The 21,479-nt window shown below is 42.1% G+C and overlaps 1 protein-coding gene across 1 annotated transcript in view; it reads left to right on the forward strand.

Moving 5' to 3' along the window:
- The first annotated feature begins 1,785 nt into the window (after positions 1–1,785).
- Positions 1,786–21,479, forward strand: part of sntg1 (syntrophin, gamma 1) — a 32,393-nt gene continuing 12,699 nt past the window's right edge. The window contains exons 1-12 of the mRNA XM_030767652.1: positions 1,786–1,809; positions 1,966–2,100; positions 7,515–7,571; positions 7,673–7,730; positions 7,883–7,926; positions 8,354–8,395; positions 8,674–8,776; positions 9,437–9,519; positions 9,983–10,113; positions 15,605–15,734; positions 16,452–16,490; positions 17,040–17,156. Coding sequence (XP_030623512.1) covers positions 1,786–1,809; positions 1,966–2,100; positions 7,515–7,571; positions 7,673–7,730; positions 7,883–7,926; positions 8,354–8,395; positions 8,674–8,776; positions 9,437–9,519; positions 9,983–10,113; positions 15,605–15,734; positions 16,452–16,490; positions 17,040–17,156 — 963 coding nt within the window. The remainder of the gene's footprint in view (positions 1,810–1,965; positions 2,101–7,514; positions 7,572–7,672; positions 7,731–7,882; positions 7,927–8,353; positions 8,396–8,673; positions 8,777–9,436; positions 9,520–9,982; positions 10,114–15,604; positions 15,735–16,451; positions 16,491–17,039; positions 17,157–21,479) is intronic.

A 21,479-nucleotide genomic window follows, 5' to 3' on the forward strand; every position in this document is an offset into this window, starting at 1 on the left:
CACTGCGACACAACTGTAACACAGCTTTCACATACATTTGGTTTTTTTTTTTTTTTTTTTTAATTATGAAAAGTAGAGTGTGAATCCATCTATTTATCTCTGAGATAAATGAAGATTACTTCAGATCTAATTAACGAGTGACAGAACCAAACTTTGGGGAGATAATGGACAAACACATAACTCAGCATCTGCTGGCCTCTGGCTTCATTAGCACGTACAAATAAAAAAGAGATCAGTTAGAGTAAGAATGAAAAATACACTAAACAGATGATGTGTGTCACGTTTGGGGCTTGTATACTGATTTTGGCCACCAGATGGCGCCATTGAGGACTCTTGTTAGTCATTTAGTTAATGTGTTTCACCTGTGTCTTGTTTGATTTGTGTATTTAAGTTGCCCTTACTGTGTCTGTCTTTGTTTAGTCTTTTGCTACTGAACGCAGGGGGGTATTCCAGAAAGCAGGTTTAGCGAAAACAGAGTTTGTTAGTAAGTAGTAAACCTCCTAATAGAAGAGTTCTTTGGCTTCATTCTCCTAGCAAAACAAAGCCATAGGGCTCTTCTAGTAGGAGGTTTACTACTTGCCCTGAGTTAACTAACTCAGAGTTTTCACTAAACCTGCTTTCTGAAATAACCCCCCCCCCCAATATGATTTGAGTATCGTGCTTACTTTGGATTTTCATTAAAACTTGACTTCTATGGCAGCCTGTGCATTTGGATGTGTTCTGTACCAGAGGGTGGCTCAATCAGTAGAGCCTTTCAGCCTTGGTTTCTGAGATCAGGGTTCAAATCTCACACTTGACAATGTGTCAAAGATTAACAAACCAGCCTCTACAAATCAGTGTTTACTTCTGAAATAGGAATTTTTTTTTCTCTCTCTCTTCTTCAGAACAGCTCCAGCAGTCTTTCGCAGTAGCACAGTATTGTTCCTGTGACACTGTCACTCTGGATTAGTAACATCGTCCAGAGATGGATTCAGTCGATCTTTGATGTTGTTAAGATAATTTGTTTGTCAGTCTGAGAGTTAAGGCTTTTCACTTCTAATTGTCAATTTGAAGCACCTTTCCCACATATTTGCTGTTTTCTTTGATTCACATTTGGGGTGTTGTGGGTGTGCTGTTTGTATTTAACATGTATTTTGCTGTTGTTTTCTTTGATTCACACGTGTTGTACTTTTGGGGTGTTATTGGGGTGTTGTTGGTTTGGGGTATTGTGGTGTGGAGTGTTGTGAATGTTGTGGGTGTGGAGTGTTGTGAATGTTGTGGGTTTGAGGTCTGGTAAGTGTTGTGGTGTGGAGTGTTGTGGGTTTAGGGTGTGGTAAGTGTTGTGGTGTGGAGTGTTGTAGGTTTGAGATGTGATGAGTGTTGTGGGTGTGGTGGCAGTGCATTAAAACTTACCTGCGCTTTTTTTCAATAGATTTTCATCACACATTTCTGCAAGGACCACAACATGTAAAACTAGATAGATTTCATATGCCTTCAACATTCATCCTTTTTTTAAAAAAAAAAAATGAAGGCCTTATTTTTTGAAGTTGTCATAGGGTGAAAAAACAAACAAACAAGCAAACAAAGATTCAAACAGGAGATTTCAAACGGGTGATGTTGTTTTTATCCATTGAAACAGAAGTACTGACACTCACCAAAATGTAACTGCCGAAAACAATTTAAAATCTTGGTTTACTGACATAACTTATTGTGGAGATTGTGTTGTCAGATATTGAATAACAGAGAGGTAATTGTTAAATGGCCTGTAAGTAAGGATGTAATTGTAAGTAAGGAGGTAATTGTTAAATGGGTAGTAAGGATGAGCTTCCTGTGAGACCAGTACAGTTATGGATTCCAGTCAGTTAATTAGACTCAAACTCATGGCCAGGTATCTTCCTCTTGAGGCAAACAGTGACATGCTTCTGTGATTTTGACTGCTTTCAGATACAAACTATAATTTTCTGTTTTGATTTTTATTTCTTTCAGATAAAGACTGGGATTTTTCTGCTTCAAGAAGGTAATGAAGAGCCTTTTAGTGTTCGCCTGCACTTAGCCAGAGACATACTGACCATACAGGAGCAAGACGTCATCTGTGTGTCTGGGGAACCGTTCTACTCCAGTGTGAGTTAGAACTGCATGGCACAACAGACTCTCTCAATGTTGTTTCTGCTTGAACTGTTTCAGATGACAGTACACATAGTGCACACAGACTGTTTGCTACATTCACATCATTCCGTCATTCTGAATAGTTTGCACATCATTCCGTCATTCTGAATGGTTTGCACATCATTCCGTCATTCTGAATAGTTTACCAATCGCTGTATGAAGCCCCACTCAGAACAGCTTGACTTTTATCTAGCTGAGGCCTGGGTATTTGATGAGATCATCTTGTTTTGTCCTTTTTAAGATGCATAATTTTACAGCTTGAACTTTATTGTAGTATTTGTTGGCACTTGAGGCATATTCTACACAAGGGCAGTGACTGGACAGTGACACAGACTGACTCTGGCACCTTGGAAATCCCGTGAGATGCTTTAGAGACACTTTTCTGTACAAAATCTATAGAACAACAATTTCTAACATCAGGAATTATTTTTGTTCTCTGGTAGTTGACATAATGGTGCCAACTTCTTTTCTCTTTCAAACAGCTTTAAACACGCTGTTTATGCTTTCCACCAGTTAGCTTTTCACCTGAATGACCTCATGTTTTGTATGTTTTAGCAGATAGACAAAGCACTACGAGAGACTTGCAGTGAATATCCTGGGTGACTTGGTTTGAATTCTGCCTGGATAAAAGCATCTGCTAAGTGAACAAATGTACATGTAATTTGTGACATTTAATGTTACAAGTAAACTCGTAATTTAATCATGTCATTTAGTTTAAAGTAGCAGGGTTTTGATTCTGACTGCAGTATCCGTTTACATGAATGATGATGTTTCACCAACATGCTGAGTATTTCCTATCATTGCTATAAGTAAAGTACATATATGATAGTAACTCACATCATAAACGCTCTCTACATAAACAGCATCTACAGATAAAATAATAAGATTGCACAGAACATCATTAACATCATTTGATTTTCTCATCTATGATCTATAATGATCTCTGAGCTCATTCACACTGTTCTGCTGGGGCGAAGAAAGAGTCAGCAGCAAAGCCCTCCATGACTATAAAGCATCTGCAAAATGAATAAATGTAAATGTAAGGAAGTCATGAGGTAGTGTTAATTATGGCTGTATGACAGTTCTTACTCCTCAACTTACCTGCAGCCATGTCTCTGTTACTGTGTGTATTTTATCAGTGAACATAACCCAGAGCAGTTTGCATATTGTGTGAAACAGTATGGTGAAATTCTATCCTGTTAAACAGTCTGTGACCTCTACGAACAATGTCACTGACTTACTGCCAATCTCTCTCTCCGTGGTTTGTTTTAATGCATTTTTATATCACTGTTCGTACATCGGATTGATAATGGGTGGAATGTTCTATTTGAACCCAATTAAATATTTAAGTCTGTTTTAAATGTTTTTCACTTCCCTTGGTGTAAAACTCTTGTTCAATCAGTGTGAAAAGGGGATGACCGGTTTTAAAACCTGTCTGTAGGTAACTGAGTGCAGTGTAAAGAGTGCATTTGAACTGGTAATACTCTAGCTTAATGGGCAATGGTGGGTTCTGATTGGGTGAGTTTGTGTAAATGGGTGCCATCTTGTTGCTTATTTTATAATACAGCATGGATTCCAACTGGGACAGAACCTGAAAAGTTTCGCTTTGCTGTCATTCAGTATGAGGTATTTGTTAATCACCCCATAGTGTGATCTCACAGTGAAGGACCTTTTGACTCACAAGTCTGTTTCTTCCTGGAGATGGACGTTTCCATTTTTTGGCAGCTGGATTCATAGTGTCCTTGATGTAGTCATTTCACTAACAAGGGTAAGAGAATTCTCAGGTGCAGCTGAGTGAAGGTGGCAAGGTTTTCCTGTAGAATGCTTTGAGTCTCTGTGGCCGATATCAGGGCTACGAAAAGAAAAGAAATGAACACTGGATGCCACTAACAGTAGCAAATTCAACACAAAGTTTTAGCCTGGACAGCAGTTCAGAATATGTTTATGAGTTCCTCTTTTAAAGGCACAGAGGGCTGTGCTGCTGACTCTGTCTCTGCCCTAGTAGAACAGTGTCAGTATATCTGCCAGGATTGGGGAATCTGGCCGCCCTGCTGGCCATCCTGTGTATTGTCGAGTTGTGCTTTTGTTTGTTTTGGTTTTGCCATGTGCTTCTGTTTGTCCCTGTGTCTCCTGTCCCCTGACGCTCTTTCTCGAAGATTCACCTCTCCGGAAAGGTCTCAAGAACCAGATACCATTCTTCCCTCTTCCTGCCTCGTGGCCGCTGCACAGTTGGACATAGAATCCACTGTGCGTGCTGCCCAATTGAATGAGGCAGGCCCCAGTCAGTGCCTCACTATCCGTGTTTTTGTTCCCAGCATTGTCCGTTCACAGGTCCTGCAGTGGGGTCACTCATCCCAGCTGTCCTGCCATCCTAGAGTCAGACGCACGCAGGCCTTCATTGGTCGGCGGTTCTGGTGGCCATCTATGGGAGAAGATATCCGCAACTTCGTCGCAGCCTGCTCGGTCTGTGCCCAGAACAAGACTTCCAACCAGCCACCTGCCGGCCTGCTACAACCCCTGCCCGTTCCCAAGAGACCCTGGTCCCATATCTCCCTGGACTTTGTCACTGGTCTGCCTCCATCAGAGGGTAACACTACCATCCTCACTGTTGTGGATCGCTTCTCCAAATCAGAACATTTCATCCCTCTCCTAAAACTTCCTTCCGCCAAAGAAACAGCAAATTTCATGATACATGTGTTCAGGCTGCATGGCCTACCTGTTGATGTGGTGTCAGACAGGGGCCCACAATTCACATCCAACTTCTGGAAAGCCTTCTGTAAACTTCTTGGTGCATCTGTCAGTTTGTCGTCAGGTTTTCATCCACAGACTAATGGCCAGACTGAGCGGGCTAACCAACAATTAGAGACGGTGTTGCGGTGTATGGCTTCCCAGAATCCTGCCTCTTGGAGTCGACAGTTACCCTGGGCAGAGTATGCCATCAACTCCCACACGTCCTCCTCTACTGGCCTGTCCCCATTCGAGTGTTCCCTTGGCTACCAACCTCCACTGTTCCCCGACCAGGAGGAGGAAGTTGGGGTGCCTTCTGCTGAGGCTTTTATTCGCCGCTGCCGTCGAACCTGGAGGCGTACTCGCTCTGCCCTTCTTCGGTCCACAGCTAAGATGAAGCACCAGGCTGACAAGCATCGCTCCAAGGCTCCTCTGTATCGCCGGGGGCAGCGTGTGTGGCTCTCCACCTGAGATCTTCCCCTCAGAGTGGATTCCCGCAAGTTGGCCCCTCGGTTCATCGGACCTTTCCCCATTGTCAGAGTCATCAGCCCCACTGCAGTCCGTCTCAAGCTTCCTACAACCCTTTGGCACAGTCACCCCACTTTTCACGTTTCCTGGATCAAGCCATTCATCCATAACCCCCTGTGTCCTGCCCCCAAACCCCCCCCACCCCCCCAGTTCATTGATGGGTCAGAGGCGTACACTGTGCGCCGATTGCTGGATGTCCGTCGTCGAAGCCGTGGGCTCCAGTACCTCGTAGATTGGGAAGGCTACGGTCCTGAGGAGAGGTCCTGGGTTCCGGCCCTTCAGATTTTGGATCCCACACTCATCCAAGACTTCCACCACCAACATCCAGCTTCATCTTCCATGACGCCTGGAGGCGTCCGTTGAGAGGGGGGTACTGTCAGTATATCTGCCAGGATTGGGGAATCTGGCCGCCCTGCTGGCCATCCTGTGTATTGTCGAGTTGTGCTTTTGTTTGTTTTGGTTTTGCCATGTGCTTCTGTTTGTCCCTGTGCCTCCTGTCCCCGCCCCCCACCTGATCCCTATTATTACCTGGTTTGTCTCCTCCAATAGTCTGTCTCTGCTGTTCATTGTTCTGTGTATTTAAGTCCTGTGTTTGCACCTGTTCTTTGTCAGATTGTGACCTTTTGTTTTCTCTGCCAGTCTGTGTGTTTGCCTCCTGTGATCTGTAATTTTGACCGTGTTTACCTGGACCTGTTTTTGCCTTACGATTTGGATTTGTTTGCCCTCTGGATTTCTGGATTGTTCTTGAGATTTGGATTCTGATTTTTGGTTCTGAATAAATCTTATTTTACTCAGTGGGTCTGCGATTGGGTCTTGGTCTGTCAAAACCTCACAGAACAGTATGAATGGGTTCAGAGGAACATCACAGGTGAGAAGTGTACAGTGTTTTGTGCTGGTTTTTCCTGCTCTGCTCATGATGTACTAGAATCCGTCATCCTCTCCCATCTTGTCCAAAATGGACCATCCTGAATGCAAGGTTTCACCTGCAGGCTCTAAGTCACCATCACGACCAGTGCACTGGCTGTGACTCAGCGTGCTTCACTGCAGCCTTTGCCTTTTGCTTCCTTGCTGTGTAGATTTCAGTGCCAAGTTTTAGGCTTGTGTAGGCCTGATACTGCCAGTCATGACTGTCATTCACTCAGACTGCTAATGAGGAGCCTCAGCTAGTACTTCCTCCTTGAGAAAGGGATGCTGCCGGGGTTTAGTGGAAATCCCTACAAAGGCAGTGACTGTTTTCTTCCAAAGCCCTCTTCCACTGTAACTGAATCAGTAAAGGCCAGTAACGCCCATGGTTCTAAGGTGTACTCAGGCTGTTAACCCAGACTTGTCCCCTGCATTTCTGTCTGTCCTCAGGTCAGTGTGGCTGTGTACTTAAGAAGAGCCAATACTTTTACACTGTGCATGGCTCATTAATTATTACGTTCACTACATTTCATACATAAGCCAAACAAGGTGATGCCATGTGTTTACATTCACACATATGCCAGAGGCTCCCCCTAATCTTTTTAATTCTAGAATTATTAAATCTCTGAGACAAAACCTGGACATAGACAAAACAGATGATTGTACAAGTAACAAATAAAAAATACAGTAATTTTTTGTTCTCTGGTTTGCCAGTGAAAGTCAGAAATAGACTATAACTTGAGAAAAATGCTGCAGCAGGAATGGCAAACGCAGACAAAAAAAGAGACAACGTAGCACAGCTGTCTTAGCCATGCTGCACTTGGTTTCTTTTTGGATAGAGCTGTGACTTGTTTTTAAAGCTGTTGTATTTTTGTACATATTGAATGTGTTGTGTAGCTTTGTTAAATGTAACCTGAGTTACATCTAACAACAGTGAAGGGAAACACTGCTGTTTGATCATAAACATTTCTAAAGATTCTTAATGTGCTTTTTTATTATGAACTTTGTCTCATGAATATTACTACATACTCTACATCATGTCACAAAGTGGATCGCGAGAATTTCAGTTTTACACCTTTTTTGGAGTTTTGTCTTTTAACTGTCATAACAGACCCGACACATAATACCAAGCACTGTCATTCAATTCACAGTACAGTATATGTGGAAGGATACTCAACCGCTCTGTTAATCTTTCTCTAAATTCTTTACAGGAGAGAACTGTAACAATAAGACGGCAGACGATTGGAGGCTTTGGGTTGAGTATCAAGGTAAAGTGTATGCTGAGTATGCTTCCACACATGAATTCATCTGGGGTAAATAAAGGTCAAAAATGTTCAAACTTCTTTGAACTTCATGTATTTATCAACAGGGAGGTGCAGAACACAAAATCCCTGTTGTGATATCGAAAATATCAAAAGAACAGAAGGGTAGGCTGTTCAAATTTTCCCCTTTGCCTCCTGTGATACCACATTGTTTATTGGTTTATTTGTGACATTTGTAAAATACTTTTTTTCTTTCTTTCTTTCTTTCTTTCTTTCTTTCTTTCTTTCTGTCTTTCTTTCTTTTCTTTTCTTTTCAGCTGAGCTGGCCGGTCTGCTGTTTATAGGAGACGGAATCCTCCAGGTAGAGATGAATTTTTTGTTAAAATGTCAACGACTCATTTGGTCTGTCTGTATGATGGATGGTAAAGTGGGCTAATGTATAGCATATACCTCTATCTTTTCTCACACATATAACAATAAAAAAATATGCTGTGGATCTAAAGAAAACATCTGTCAGGGAAGGATGTAGTCCAGTAGAGTGTTGAGCAGAGTGCTGAATGGAATGTTTAATAGGGGATGGGATGCATACTGTATATATATATATATATATATATGTGTGTGTGTGTGTGTGTGTATACATATATATATGTACGTATGTTTGTATGTATGTATTTACAATGTATTTACAGCCTGTACACTCCCTATACATACACCATGAATACAGTGTAACCAATGGGCAAGTCTAAAGATGCATCTTCCATGTTAATACTGTTAAATGTTATTTGCAGATCAATGGGATAAATGTGAGGAGTTATCGCCATGAAGAAGTGGTATGGTCTAAGCCTTTCACCACACTCAGAGATTAATGCCCCACTTTTTTTAACATGACACGTCTACAACTGTGCATCTTTGATCATTATAGGGTAAAATAATAATAATACAAAATATATTATGGTATTCAAAAGGCATTCCCAAGGTTTTATTCTTTACAAAAACATTCATCAGGTAGGTAATTGAACAGTCCCACATAACTGCCTCTACAGTTGTGTATAGCAGACAGTAGCCTAATGGAAAGCACCTCTATGTGAATATGTCTTTTCTAAAACAGGTTCAAGTCCTGCGAAATGCCGGGGAAGAAGTGACATTGACCGTGTCCTTTCTGAAGAGGACTCCTGCCTTTCTAAAGCTACCACTTTGTGAAGACTGCACCTGTATGTCTGCATAAGATTCACTGAAATATAACACTTATTTGCAGCTGGACTTAAGGATGTACTGCAGGCTGTACATCATGCATTTGCCCTTCCACAATTTCCCTCAGCCTCACATTTACAAGAAGACTATCTGTGAACTTTGTTAGTGTTTTTGTGTGATATGTTTGGTAAACGTGAGATATTGTGTTTGTCTCTAAGGTGAGGTGTGTTAGGTAAATGTGAAATATTGTGTTTGTTTCATAGGTGAGCTATGTTAGATAAATGTGAGACATTGTGTTTGTCTCTAAGGTGAAACGTGTTAGGTAAACGTGAGACATTGTGTTTATCTCTAAGGTGAGGTGTTTTAGGTAAATGTGAGATATTGTGTTTGTTTCATAGGTGAGCTGTGTTAGATAAATGTGAGATATTGTGTTTGTCTTTAAGGTGAAACGTGTTAGGTAAATGAGAGATATTGTGTTTGTCTCTAAGGTGAGGTGTGTTAGGTAAATGTGAGACATTGTGTTTGTCTCTAAGGTGAGGTGTGTTAGGTAAATGTGATGTGTTTGTTTCTTAGGTGAGATGTGTTTGTCTCCTAGGTGAGATGTATTGGGTAAATGTGAGACATTGTGTTTGTCTCTAAGATGAGGTGTGTTAGATAAATGAGATGTATTTGTTTCTTAGGTGTACCGAGTGACCAGAGTAGTGGAACATCATCCCCACTGTGTGATAGTGGCCTGCATTTAAATTACCATCCGAATAATACGGTATGTTTTACAGTCCAATGGTTATAATGACAGCCTAAGGCTATGAAATTGAGCAAGTGACACCAGAAAATATGTTTACTGAGTTAGTAAATTACATGAATCTTAATAAACCAAATAAGGAGTTGGACTGCCCTTGTATAGACTTGTACAAAATGGATTCTCGAAATAAATAAATAAATAAATAATTGTCTCCTCCCATAACAATTTTGAGAATCTCTCAGTAGAATTTCAAAATCCCTGATTCCCTGCAGCTGAAAGACACGTGTCTGTTGCTTGGATACAGCTTAGAGCAGTGTTACATTTGGCAACACACTCTGTCAACATAATTTTATTTTTCATTCATTTAATAATAAAGCGATTCTTACTAAGATCTAAAAATTGTGATTCCCTCCCCTGATTTGCCCCCCTGGTGACAGACCTTTTGGGATATGGTGGCTTAGATCTTGGTATGGTGTTTTGATAGGATACCTTGTCCTGCTCATCTTGGCCAACGTCTCCAGGCCTGCGATGGGAGAAACGGTGGGTGGATTTAAGGCTGATTCCTCTCTTGCACTCTCGTCTGTCGCAGTACGTCCCTGGCACTGATGTCTGCAGGTACCTGTTCCATAAATCTCTGTTTTTCTATTTCATAATATCACTGTGTATATATTTTAGTACTCTGGGATATGTTCAGTGTTCTATCTTTGCTACACTAATAAACTGTCTACCATGAGATATAAGGGTCTGACTGCAAATGTAATTTAAAAACACCACACAAAGCCACTGTTGTCACTTAGGTCAGCCCTCAGGTTGTATCTCAGGTCTGCCCTCAGGTTTATACTAAGGTCAGCCCTTAGGTTTAAACACTCAGGTCAGCCCTCAGGTTTAAACTCAGGTTTAAACTCAGGTCAGCCTCCAAACTAATGTTCATGTGGCTTTTTCTATTCCAAACTCTCGCTTTTCAGTCACAATCAGTCTACAAAAGCAAACTGCATGCTTCAGCCTCCCTGTCTTAATGATTTGTTTCTTCATTTTGTGTTTTTAATATAGCACAGACAGCTTTTCACATGACCTTTTGAACAAAGTAAAATTCATTGAGGTGAATGAGTTTAAATTAAATTAAATTAAATTAAAACTTGAATACTGCAGGTGAATGACGACTGATCAGTCATAATGAATTGCAAACAAGGTGTCATCCATTCCTCACACTACTCACTAATAAATATGCAGTGAGTTGTGCAAATGTTGTGGCATTTTAGGTGAACAAAAGAAAAACTGCAGATCACTGTGTTTTCATTCCTACTTGCTTAATAAGAGGATTGTTCTACCTTACACACACTATGCAGGAAAACACAGCATCTGATGAAATGCAGCAGTCCTTCAATATGCTAAACAACACAAACTGTCTCAAATCGTTTGGTCAAAAAGTCATTGGCTTCTCTCAGTTTTTTCTGTCAAATCAGTTGAGTGACGCTCTAAAAATGACTCACTGTTGCTGTTACAGACTCATACTGTTACTGTTAGCGACTGTCATATAAGACTTACCGAGGACTCTACAGAACACTGACATAAAAAACAAAATCTGTACTGTACTCAAATATGAGTGATATACTCCAGCACAGGTAAAGTTCAGCTAGCACATGAACAACAAGACAACTTAAGTTCTAGTGCAAGTGCAAGACGTATAAATTATTAAGCTACTGTGGAAGAGGAGAGAAAAGTGACTCTACACGTTTAAAGATTTATATGAGTGGAGAACTTGTGTTTATTTTCACACACAACTCTCACAGGAACAGGAAAAAAGAACACACTACTACTTTCCCACAGCTAGTGACAACGTTGTCGCGGAAACCCACATAATGTCCAATGTAACTCGTGGTGCAAACACAGATGGGCTACTTGTGAATTCTACACTCTCTGTTGGTGAGTGACCACTTCACACTTCCCCCCAGAATTCACAAGTACAAGCCATGTTAACCGGTCAGGCACATGGATAGTATGCCCAGAACTGCTCCTGTGTACCGGGGCAGGGAGGAGGGGAGTGGCTGAAGGCCATCCGGTTCTGTGGAGGGGGTAGGGAGAACCACTCTTAGTGAAGGACGGCAGGAAGGTGCTGGGAGGAGGGGACAACCCCTGCGGGATGGCTGGGCCACCTCAACGGCGGAGAAATGTTTTGTCCTCAGGTTCCAGTACCCAATGAGCATCATGGTGAATGAACATGTACTGTGATGTCTGCAAGTCAGGAGGAACGCGCATGCGCAGGAAGCTATGGAGTGAGGTGGGGATTGGCAGAAATTTGCAGGCGGTATCCAGGAGAGAGGAGCACTGGTCTTCCACCGACCAGAGAACAGTCATGAAGGGATGAAGTCTCCTGAGGCATGTAGTGGTTGGCCAAACACAAGCTCAGCGGAGGATGAGCAGGGGTCTATGTTTGGCACTGTTCGGAGCCCCAACATCACCCATGGAAGCCTGTAAACCCAAGAGTCTCCCTGCATACTGGCTCTGAGACAACCCTTCAGTGAGTGGTGGAAACGCTCACAGAGCCTGTTGGCCTGCAGGTGATACGCTACAGTGCGATGTAGAGAAACACCCAAACCCTGGCAGATAGAAGACCAGAGTTCAGAGGTGAACTGGGGCCTCCAGTCCGAGGACAGGTCTGAAGGGATACCATAGTGGGCGATCCAAGTGCCAATGAAAGCACATGCCACATCAGCTGTAGTCATGGATGACAGTGGAACTGCCTCTGGCCACCTCTTGGTTCTATCAACCATTGTTAAAAGGTGAGTGAAGCGAAGTCTAAATAAGCGTGGTCAAAACGTTGTTCTGGGGCTGCAAAGGGCTCCAACTGGGCCCTAATGTGGTGATGGACTTTTGCACGTTGACAGTCGACACAGGTCTTAGCCCATTCACGGGCATCTTTCTTCATGCCATGACAAACAAACTTAGCTGCAATGATATGCTGTGTGGGTTTTCTGCCAGGGTGTGCGAGGCTGTGGATTAAATCAAAAACTTGCCATTTCCAGCACTGAGGTACCATCGGGCACAGTTGTGAGGCACAGATGTCACAGAGCAGAGTGGCCCCCACCTCTGTGAAAGGTATATCAGCCAGCTGTAGGCCTGCAGCCTCCGTACTGAGGGCCAGGATGCCCGGGTCCGAAACCTGGTCCATGGCCATACGTGCATAGTCAATTCCCAGCTGGACGGTCCCAGTTAGAGCACGGGAAAGGCAGTCAACAACCAGGTTGTGTTTCCCCGCTAAAGGCTGAATGTCTCTGGTGTACTCAGAGATAAATGCAAGGTGGCATTGTTGCCAAGCTTACCATGGTTCAGATGACTTGGACATGGCAAATGTCAATGGCTTGTGGTCCACATATGCTGTGAAATGGCAAGCCTCTAAGAGAAAGTGAAAGTGACGAATGGCCAGGTAGAGGACTAGGAGCTCACAATCAAAAGTGCTCTACTTCCGTTTGCTAGGTCGGAGCTGTCTGTTGAAAAAGGCGAGAGGCTCCAAGACCCCTTTGACCAACTGCTCGAAAACAGCTCCAATGGCCACATCAGAGGCATCTGTGGTTAAGGCAATGGGGGTGTCAGGTAATGGGTGAGCAAGCAGTGTCGCCTTCGCGAGGGCCTGTTTGGTGGTTGTGAACGAGTGGGTCCTTTGCTCCATCAAAGATAGTTGCTGCTTAGCAGTCTTACCTTTTAGTGCTCCGTAAAGGGGTTGCATGAGCCAAGCGGCATGGGAGATGAAGCAATGGTAAAAATTTACCATACCAAAGAACTCTTGTAGGGCCTTGGTGGTGAGGGAGGGGGGGGGGGGGGAATTCAGCACAGCCTCCACTTTGGATGATAGTAGCCGTGCCCCACCCCCATTGAGGTGGTACCCCAGGAAGTGAATGCATTTGGCAGAGTTAATAATTAACCCATATTGGCGGAGGCGATGGAAGAGGAGGCGGAGGTGTGACACATGTTCCGCTTTGGAGGTGCTAGCAACCAATATGTCGTCAAGGTAGACAAACAGGAATGGTAAGTCACATAGTATCCATCAGCCTTTGGAACATCTGCGCAGCATTTTTCAGTCGAAATGGCATGTGGAAAAATTCAAAAAGGCCAAATGGGGTGAAGACTGACATTTTTGGGACATCCTGAGAGTGAACAGGCACTTGGTGGTAGCCGCGGACGAGGTCCACTTTTGGAAAAATAGACCAGATGGGCTGAGGTCTTGAATATGTGGGATGGGGTAGCAGTCTGGGGTGGTTATGTCATCCAGGCACCTGCAGTCACCGCATGGCTGCCAGCCACCATTGGCTTTGGGAACCAGGTGCAGGGGTGAAGCCCAGAGGCTGTTTGACTGGTGAATGATGTCCAGACATTCCATGGAGTCGAATTCTGCCTTAGCAACGGCTAATTTGTTAGGGTCCAGACACCAGGCCTGGGCGTAAACAGGTGGACCAATGGTGGATATGTAATGTTCCACTCCATGTTTTGTGGTGACTGATGAAAAGATGGGTGTTGTAAGGTCTGTGAATTCCATCAGGAGGTGGGAAAAATCATCGGTGGGTGCAAAGGCACTGGAGAGCTGCGTTGTGACAGTGTGGCTTTGCTCACAGGCCAGAGAACTGAATGTTTCAGCATTGACAAGTCAACAGTTCCCCACATCAACTAAGAGACTGTTGGCACGGAGGAAATCTGCACTGAGGAGGGGAGTGGAGACCTTGGCTCCCAGGTGAAGCACTGTCCATCAAAACAGAGTGTCAGAGTACGTTTACCGAAAGTGGGGATTGCGCTACTATTAGCTGCCTCCAGGGCGGGTCCATTCGTATCAGGGTTAGTGAGGGTTGAAACTGGAAGCACACTAACCTGAGTGCCTTTGTCACATAGGAAACAACGACCGGATATGGAGTCAGTTATGAAAAGCAACCCTTTGGCAAGGCCAGCACCCACGGCTGCTAACAAGTGGAGGCCAGTCCGTTTCCCAACTCACTGAACTTGCATGGCGGCACACACTTTTTGGCCTTGGAACCATACCTCCCACAGTAATAGCACAAAACTGTAGGCTTGGGGCACTGAGGCTGTTGGGCAGGATGGATATCGGCTGTCTGAGATGGAGATGGTGAGGGTTGAGGGGAAGGTGGCAGCAAAACACTTTCTGCTCTAGGAAAAAAAATGATCAGCCTCTTTAGCCAGCAGACGTAGGTCAGTTATGTTGCTATTCGCTAAGGGCAGCTGAACCTTCTCTGGGAGCTGCTTCGTGAAAATTTCTCTAAAGAGGAAGCATGGATTGTGATCATCCAGCAGAGAGAGCATGTGGTCCATCAATGCAGAAGGCTTGCTGTCACCAAGCCCATGGGAGAGAGATGAGTTTACGGGCAAGCTCTGTTTCCGTCAGACCAGAAGTGTCCTTAAGGTGAGTTTGCCGTACTGTATATTTGTTGTGAGCAGGTGGGTGTTTTATAAAACTCACCACTTGTGTGGCAGCGGAGCTGCTGAGGGAAGCGACCACGTAGAAATATTTGGTGTCCTCCACTGTTATCTCCCTGAGGGCAAACTGTACTTCAGTCCGTGCAAACCATGCTGCAGCATTTTGCTCCGAAAACTCGGGTAATTTCAGAGCTACTGCGTTGGTTGACACGTTCAAGAACTCCAGAGACATCCGAGAGTGAATAGGGGTCACTAGTGTGGAAGAGGAGAGAAAAGCAACTCTACACACGTTTAAAGATTTATATGAGTGGAGAACTCATATTTATTTTCACACACAACTATCACAGGAACAGAAAAAAAGAACACACTACATGTTACTACTTTCCCATGGCTAGTGACAATGTTGCCGTGGTAACCCACATAATGTCCAATGTAACGGGTGGCGCAAACATAGCTATTGGCTATTGGTGAATTCTACACTCTCTGTTGGCGAGTGACCACTTCACTGCCACAGTCAGTGTTAGTCATGGCCAAACTTGCCAAAATGATCTTGCAGTGCTAGTGGACATTCAGATATGACACACAGGATTTCTGTATAGTAAATGTAAACAAAATTAATCTTTGTAAAGTTTGTTGTGTTATTTTGTGTTACGAATAATACTGTCTGAATACATTTTCATCTCCTTAGGCAAAATGCCTTTCAAGTAATTGCAGTGGATGGAGTGTACAGTGGGGTAATTATGTTTCCCAGTGGTGATGAGTGTGCAGACTGGCTCCAGGCAATAGCAACCAACATTTCTGCTCTCACAAAGCACAATGTAAGTAACTGACAAAAGCATATTTTTGGATAGCAGAAGTGTGTGATCAAGTTTTGGCCCCTGGTTGTTTAAACACTCTTTTAATCATGCTTGTTATGTGATTGTATTCAAATTCTGTATAGCCCCAGCTGTGTGATGTTGGAATGGCCATGTCAATCATTTTTAAAGCATATAGTTGATCTGCTTGGAGTATCTCTTATTCAGATGTAACCATGTAATGTAATAGCAATAGCAAAAACTGGCTGACAGGTACCGGGAATGCCTGGAACCTGTTTATCTCCATGAATGGGACTGGAATGCTGATGGTGGACTCAGGAAGAAAAGAATAAAGATATGTCCCTGAGCTAGGTGCTGGGAGTGTATTTTGGATCAGAGAATCAGAGACTTGGTAACACTTGAATTGTTGATTCTTTGCAGTGTATTTCTCAGATATCCCTGCATTGAGGTGCTGTGTTGTCCTCCTTGTCTAGCCAACTTTCAAAAAAGCCAAATTTGTAAGGCTTGGACAAATTTTTCAGTCAGATATCTGTTATAACACAATCTGCAGCTGAGCCTGTCACCTTCTCTCTGGAGTGTTTCTGATCTTAACCTTTCGAGTATGATAACATACTTAGCAAGGCGATATCAAGAATTCAAATTATCATGTTAAAAAATTCTACAAAACAGAAGAGCCATATCATTGAACATTATTAAAAACTGAAACATTTTCTTTTACAGATGAAGAAGATAAACAGAAATTTTCAAGTTAACCAACAGGTATCCTTTCTACTTCTTCTATTCTTTCTACCCATTCTGTCTGTCTGTCTGTCTGTCTCTAAAGTAGAAGTATCTTTTCATTTTGGCACTGTGTCTTGCTTAGGAAATCAAAAGCATGCTTAAACATACTGCTTCATAAGACAAGCATGAGGTTACTTGTCAAATACATGAAAAAAGTGAACTCTGAAATAAATGGGAACTTTACTGATTAAAGCGCCTGGTCTGATTTTGTTATTTGGATCATTTATTTAAGAATATACAAATTATTTTGAAACAATCAGTTTCTCTTATTCAGCGTGACAGATAAAGAGAGGCAAAACTCAAACTGACAAACCATGCAGCCATTCAGAATGTCACTACAAGAGCACTCATCATAATGACAAGGTGTCACACAGGCTGACAGCTTGGGCTGATATCTTTATACACTGACAAAATGTTTGCTCAGACGATGTGTCCAAGAGTTGTGCTGACCTTAGCTAAAACTGTGTGGAGGTTAGCAGATCCCCACCATCACAATCTGTTCTTTCTTCTTCTTTCTTTCTCTGGTAGATTATCTATATGGGTTGGGTGGAGGAGAAGGAACAAGACTCAGTACAAGATCGAATGTATATATCAAAGTTTCTGGCTTTAAGGGGTTCTTCACTCTTCAAATTTCCAGCACCCCCTGTGAGTGACTTTGCTTTATTTCCTCTTTGTCTCTTTATCTGTGCTCTTTTGTTAGTGCAATTGCATTGATACACTCACAAATGAGCGTTTACTGCTTGGATTTTCCAAGTGTTAGCGAGCAGTGTTACTCAGGGAATTTAGAACTGAAGTCATCTCATGCAGAAAAGCCATGGCATTTTTCATCAGCTTCCTGAGCGGATTGTGAACACTCTCCGCTGTGAGAGGTGGTCACGTGCATCTTTGGATTTTCTGTTCATTGACCACATATCCCTCGGTGTTCCTCAGAATGGTCATACAGAAGTGTGCAGGATCTCTTCTTAGGTTATAGATGGGGTCTGTGTTTCCACTGTGAAGGGCTTTGTGAAATCCATTAATCTGTTCAGTCTGTTCTACCAAAATGTATATTACCTGATAATCACTTGCATGCTCAGAAAAGGCTTCCATTTAATAAATGATAATCAGCAAATTTAATCAGCAATTATCTCTCTCTGACCTGAGTGGTAACATGGCAAGATAATTCATGACAAAAATTAAGGTGTCCAAGGCCTGTGATGAAGCATAAGCAGAGTTCATTAATGCCCTCTGAAGTTCAAGGATGAGTGCCTTGCACTTTCATTATGTTATGGTTAGCACCAACCACAGAAGCCTACAGGCTTCATTATTATTATTATTATTATTATTATTATTATTCACAAAGAAGTGCTTGATTTATTTATCTTTTCTGAAAACCAGATATGAGCTATGCCAAACTAATGCACAGAAATTTTAGTGTCCTGTCTATTTGCCTGAATTTTGGTTAGTGTCGATTCACCAATATTCAGAGATCTTGCACAAAAACATCTATCCTGTTATTCCATGGAGGCCACAATAGAGACTAGTGAATGTGAAATTTTCACAAGAGTGCATGTCTCAGTCCCTTTCAAGTACTGTGAAATCTGCCATTTCAGTGATCTGCCAGTTTGAATTTTCTGAGTACAACATTTTTAGCTTCTTTTGAAATTGATCTAATCTTATGAAATTTAATTGAGAACCTCAGTCCTTTTTCAGGCTGTTCCATTGATTACTGACAATCTTAACTGTTTGGCTGTGATGCTCAAAACAATTTTCTGGGGAAGACGTAAGAACATAAGTGATAAAACACATTGTTTGATTTGGATAAAACACTACATCCATGTTTGTCAGAAGACATTGTATCAGATTATTTTCTATCATTACACCTCCATTCAGCTGCAGTCAGTATGACAGTAACACTCGAACCAGAAGTGAGACATAAAATTGATGCAGGAGCAGAAATGTTCATAACTGTTCAGCAAAGATGCTTGGCACTCCACAATTACTGCTTGCAGTTAAATGTATTTTGGTCATTCAGCCAGTTGGTAATTTGGTGCTGAACACACCAGAATGCAGATGATAACTTAGACTAAATTGACTAATCTAGTTTGGAAAATTATAAAATTTAAAAATCACGGTGGAAGCACTGCATTGCTGGTTTTTACCACTGGAAGCGAGACGGCAATGTTAACACATATTGCCCTACCTCAGGTTTGTTCTTGGTGGAGAGTCAGTCATTCCTCTTGGACAATGGTCTAGTCCTGAACCCTCTGCTCTGGTCTTCTTACTTGCTTCATGATTGTAGAGGGGCATTTGGTTTAGGCTGGCTTTAGAGAGATCATGGTGCCACACACAGGCAGTGTAACTCTTTCATATTTCTCTTGTCTGAGATCTCACTGGTGTTTGTCTGACATGCCAGTTTTGCTGCCCAAGTTTAGACATGTCCTCCTCATCAGCATATAAGAGAGGAAGAAAATAAGAAATGTTGCATGGTGAAAATGAAAAATAGATAAATGGTTGTATGAGTTGCCAGAATGAAGAAAATAAGGAAAGTGAGACTTTGAAAAAAGAAGAGTAAAGATATGTTAAAAAGGAGCAGAGGTGAAAGAAGTGACCAGCAGGTTTGGCCTGCACAGCTGTTAATGACATTCTGGACAGGTAATTCAACAGATGGTCACAGACTCAATCTAGAAAGTACACATTTTTACTATCATTATTTTTCCATGCAGATTACCATGGGGACAAATGAAGCATCACCACATGAGTAACATTCTGCTCTGCCCAGCACTTTATGTCACTAAATAATGCTGCACACATGAGATTTTGAAAAGAAGTGGGTGGCTGGGTGCCTGTTTGTCTGTGGCAGTGTATACTGGGCTTCTTCACTTCAGCTGAAGTGCTGACTGTGTCAGGGACTGGCCTGTAAAACTCCTTGGCTAACTAGGTTTTCAAAAATGGGGAGAAAATGAAAAACACTGAACAAAAACTGAGACTGTTATTCTTAGGCCCTGTTTTTACTTCAACACATACCAGCTTATGTGTAGCGTTGGTTTTTAAAGGTTAGTTATTAGTTAATATAGTATCCAACACAATTACCCATGTACACCCAGAGCAGGAATTTATGCTGATTTTTTATGACTACAGACAGACTACAGACACATTACAGACTACAGACATGGTAACTCATAGAGGTGTACATCATTATCTGTATCTGTTCAACCAACAAAATTATCTGTCTCTGTATCTGTATTCAGATAGTAGACCAAAAGTGGGCGTGGTTTATACTGAAAGTCATGTTAAATCGGGCAAATGTCCGATTTAACGTCCGATTTTCTAACCTAATATTCATTGGCAATGCAATTTTTGTGCCTTCAAAGCATCAAATTGATTCAATATTGGCATACTGTACTTTTCTTCTCTCACTTTCTCTTTTTTTAATTTTTATTTTTGACTAAACTAAGTTTTACGAACTGTCTGAACCCCACCACCACCCCCCTTTAACTGGGGGACACTGAACAATCAGAAACTGAAAAAAATGTTTTAGAAATTGTAAGATTCTGTTTCGCAGTGCAAACAGAAACTATTTACAGTAAAGACAGAAAAGTATCCTTCAGTTGAAGGGAATAATCTTAAATTCCAATGATGCTGCGCTCGCGAATCTTGATGTATTAACACTCCGGCAGTTCGCTAGGGAAACATGAATTACTATTTTAGAACAGTAATTTGCGCCAACTCAGTGGGGGTGACTGCATAATATAGCGATCACTTTGCAGTAATGTGTAGTAAATGACTTTCGACTGGGTTTTTTACTGGAAATTAACACATACAGCTAAAAACGAAGGTTCTAAGCTTTATTTTGATAATTTAGGTTGCAGGGGAAATCCAGCTGCCACACTAGTTTTGTCTCGCTCGCTCCCTCACCTGACTCAGTGGAGGCGACTACAGAATATACAGACCCGGCGCCAGACACAAATTTACGAATTATATTTTTTCAGGGAGGCACAAATGTGATCAACCTCATTATATAATAACATTTATTATCTTTCAAATTAGCATTAAATTCCTACGCCTTAACATGTTATTAAGAGTTTTTACTTGATCGTGAACCTATGTAGCCTATGGACAACCACCATTGCGCAGAATCAGCCATACAGTCAAGAGCATCATGGTCACCTCTAAAAGGTAGCTGGTTCACTCAAGGAACTTGACGACATCAGAGATGGCAAAAATAAAAGTAGGAGCACTCTTGCTACATTTATAGCTATTCCATAGTACTAAATATGTCCAAAAGCTTGGAAGTGTAGTCAGAAGGGAAATATTGACAGCTAGAGACTCAGAACCTTCCACAATTATAGCTTTCGTTCAGCACTAACTATATCCAAAAGCCTGAGAATGAGAATGTAGTCAGAGGGGAAATATTTTAAATACTGATTAAGCATTTTCTCTGCTTAAACTGTATGTAAAAACTTTTAACGAGCTGAAGCGCACAACCAGATAATTTCCGCTATCGACAAACCAATCAAATCCGTTTATTTATTATTAGTATTTTTCAAATCAAACCAAACACATGTTTATTTCTATTCAGGAGTTATGTTTGTACAAAACAATGACTTTTGATAACAGTAGCCTACTGATAAAAAAATATTGTGCATATAAGCAAGGACTGGTGATTGGTGACGCAAACAGGCTCGTCCATGGTGGACACTAGTGACTCCCGGGTGGGCCAGGCCCCCTAATGCCCAACCGTGACGCCGGGACTGAGAATATAGTGATCACTTTTCAATAATGTGTAGTAAATGAAACGACTAGTTAGTGAAATCAAAGTCCTATGTTGCAAACAGAATGGGCATTTTTATCTTGTGGCCATCCACAATGATATGAATCGACTTGAAGAAACATAATGGCTGACACACCGACATCTTGTTGTAATGATACACGCGTCCGACTCGGCCAGATGCTTGACCAGCAGTTTTACTGAATAACTCTTGGGCC

Source organism: Chanos chanos, chromosome 3 (assembly GCF_902362185.1).
Source record: "Chanos chanos chromosome 3, fChaCha1.1, whole genome shotgun sequence".
In the NCBI taxonomy this organism is placed as follows: domain Eukaryota; kingdom Metazoa; phylum Chordata; class Actinopteri; order Gonorynchiformes; family Chanidae; genus Chanos; species Chanos chanos.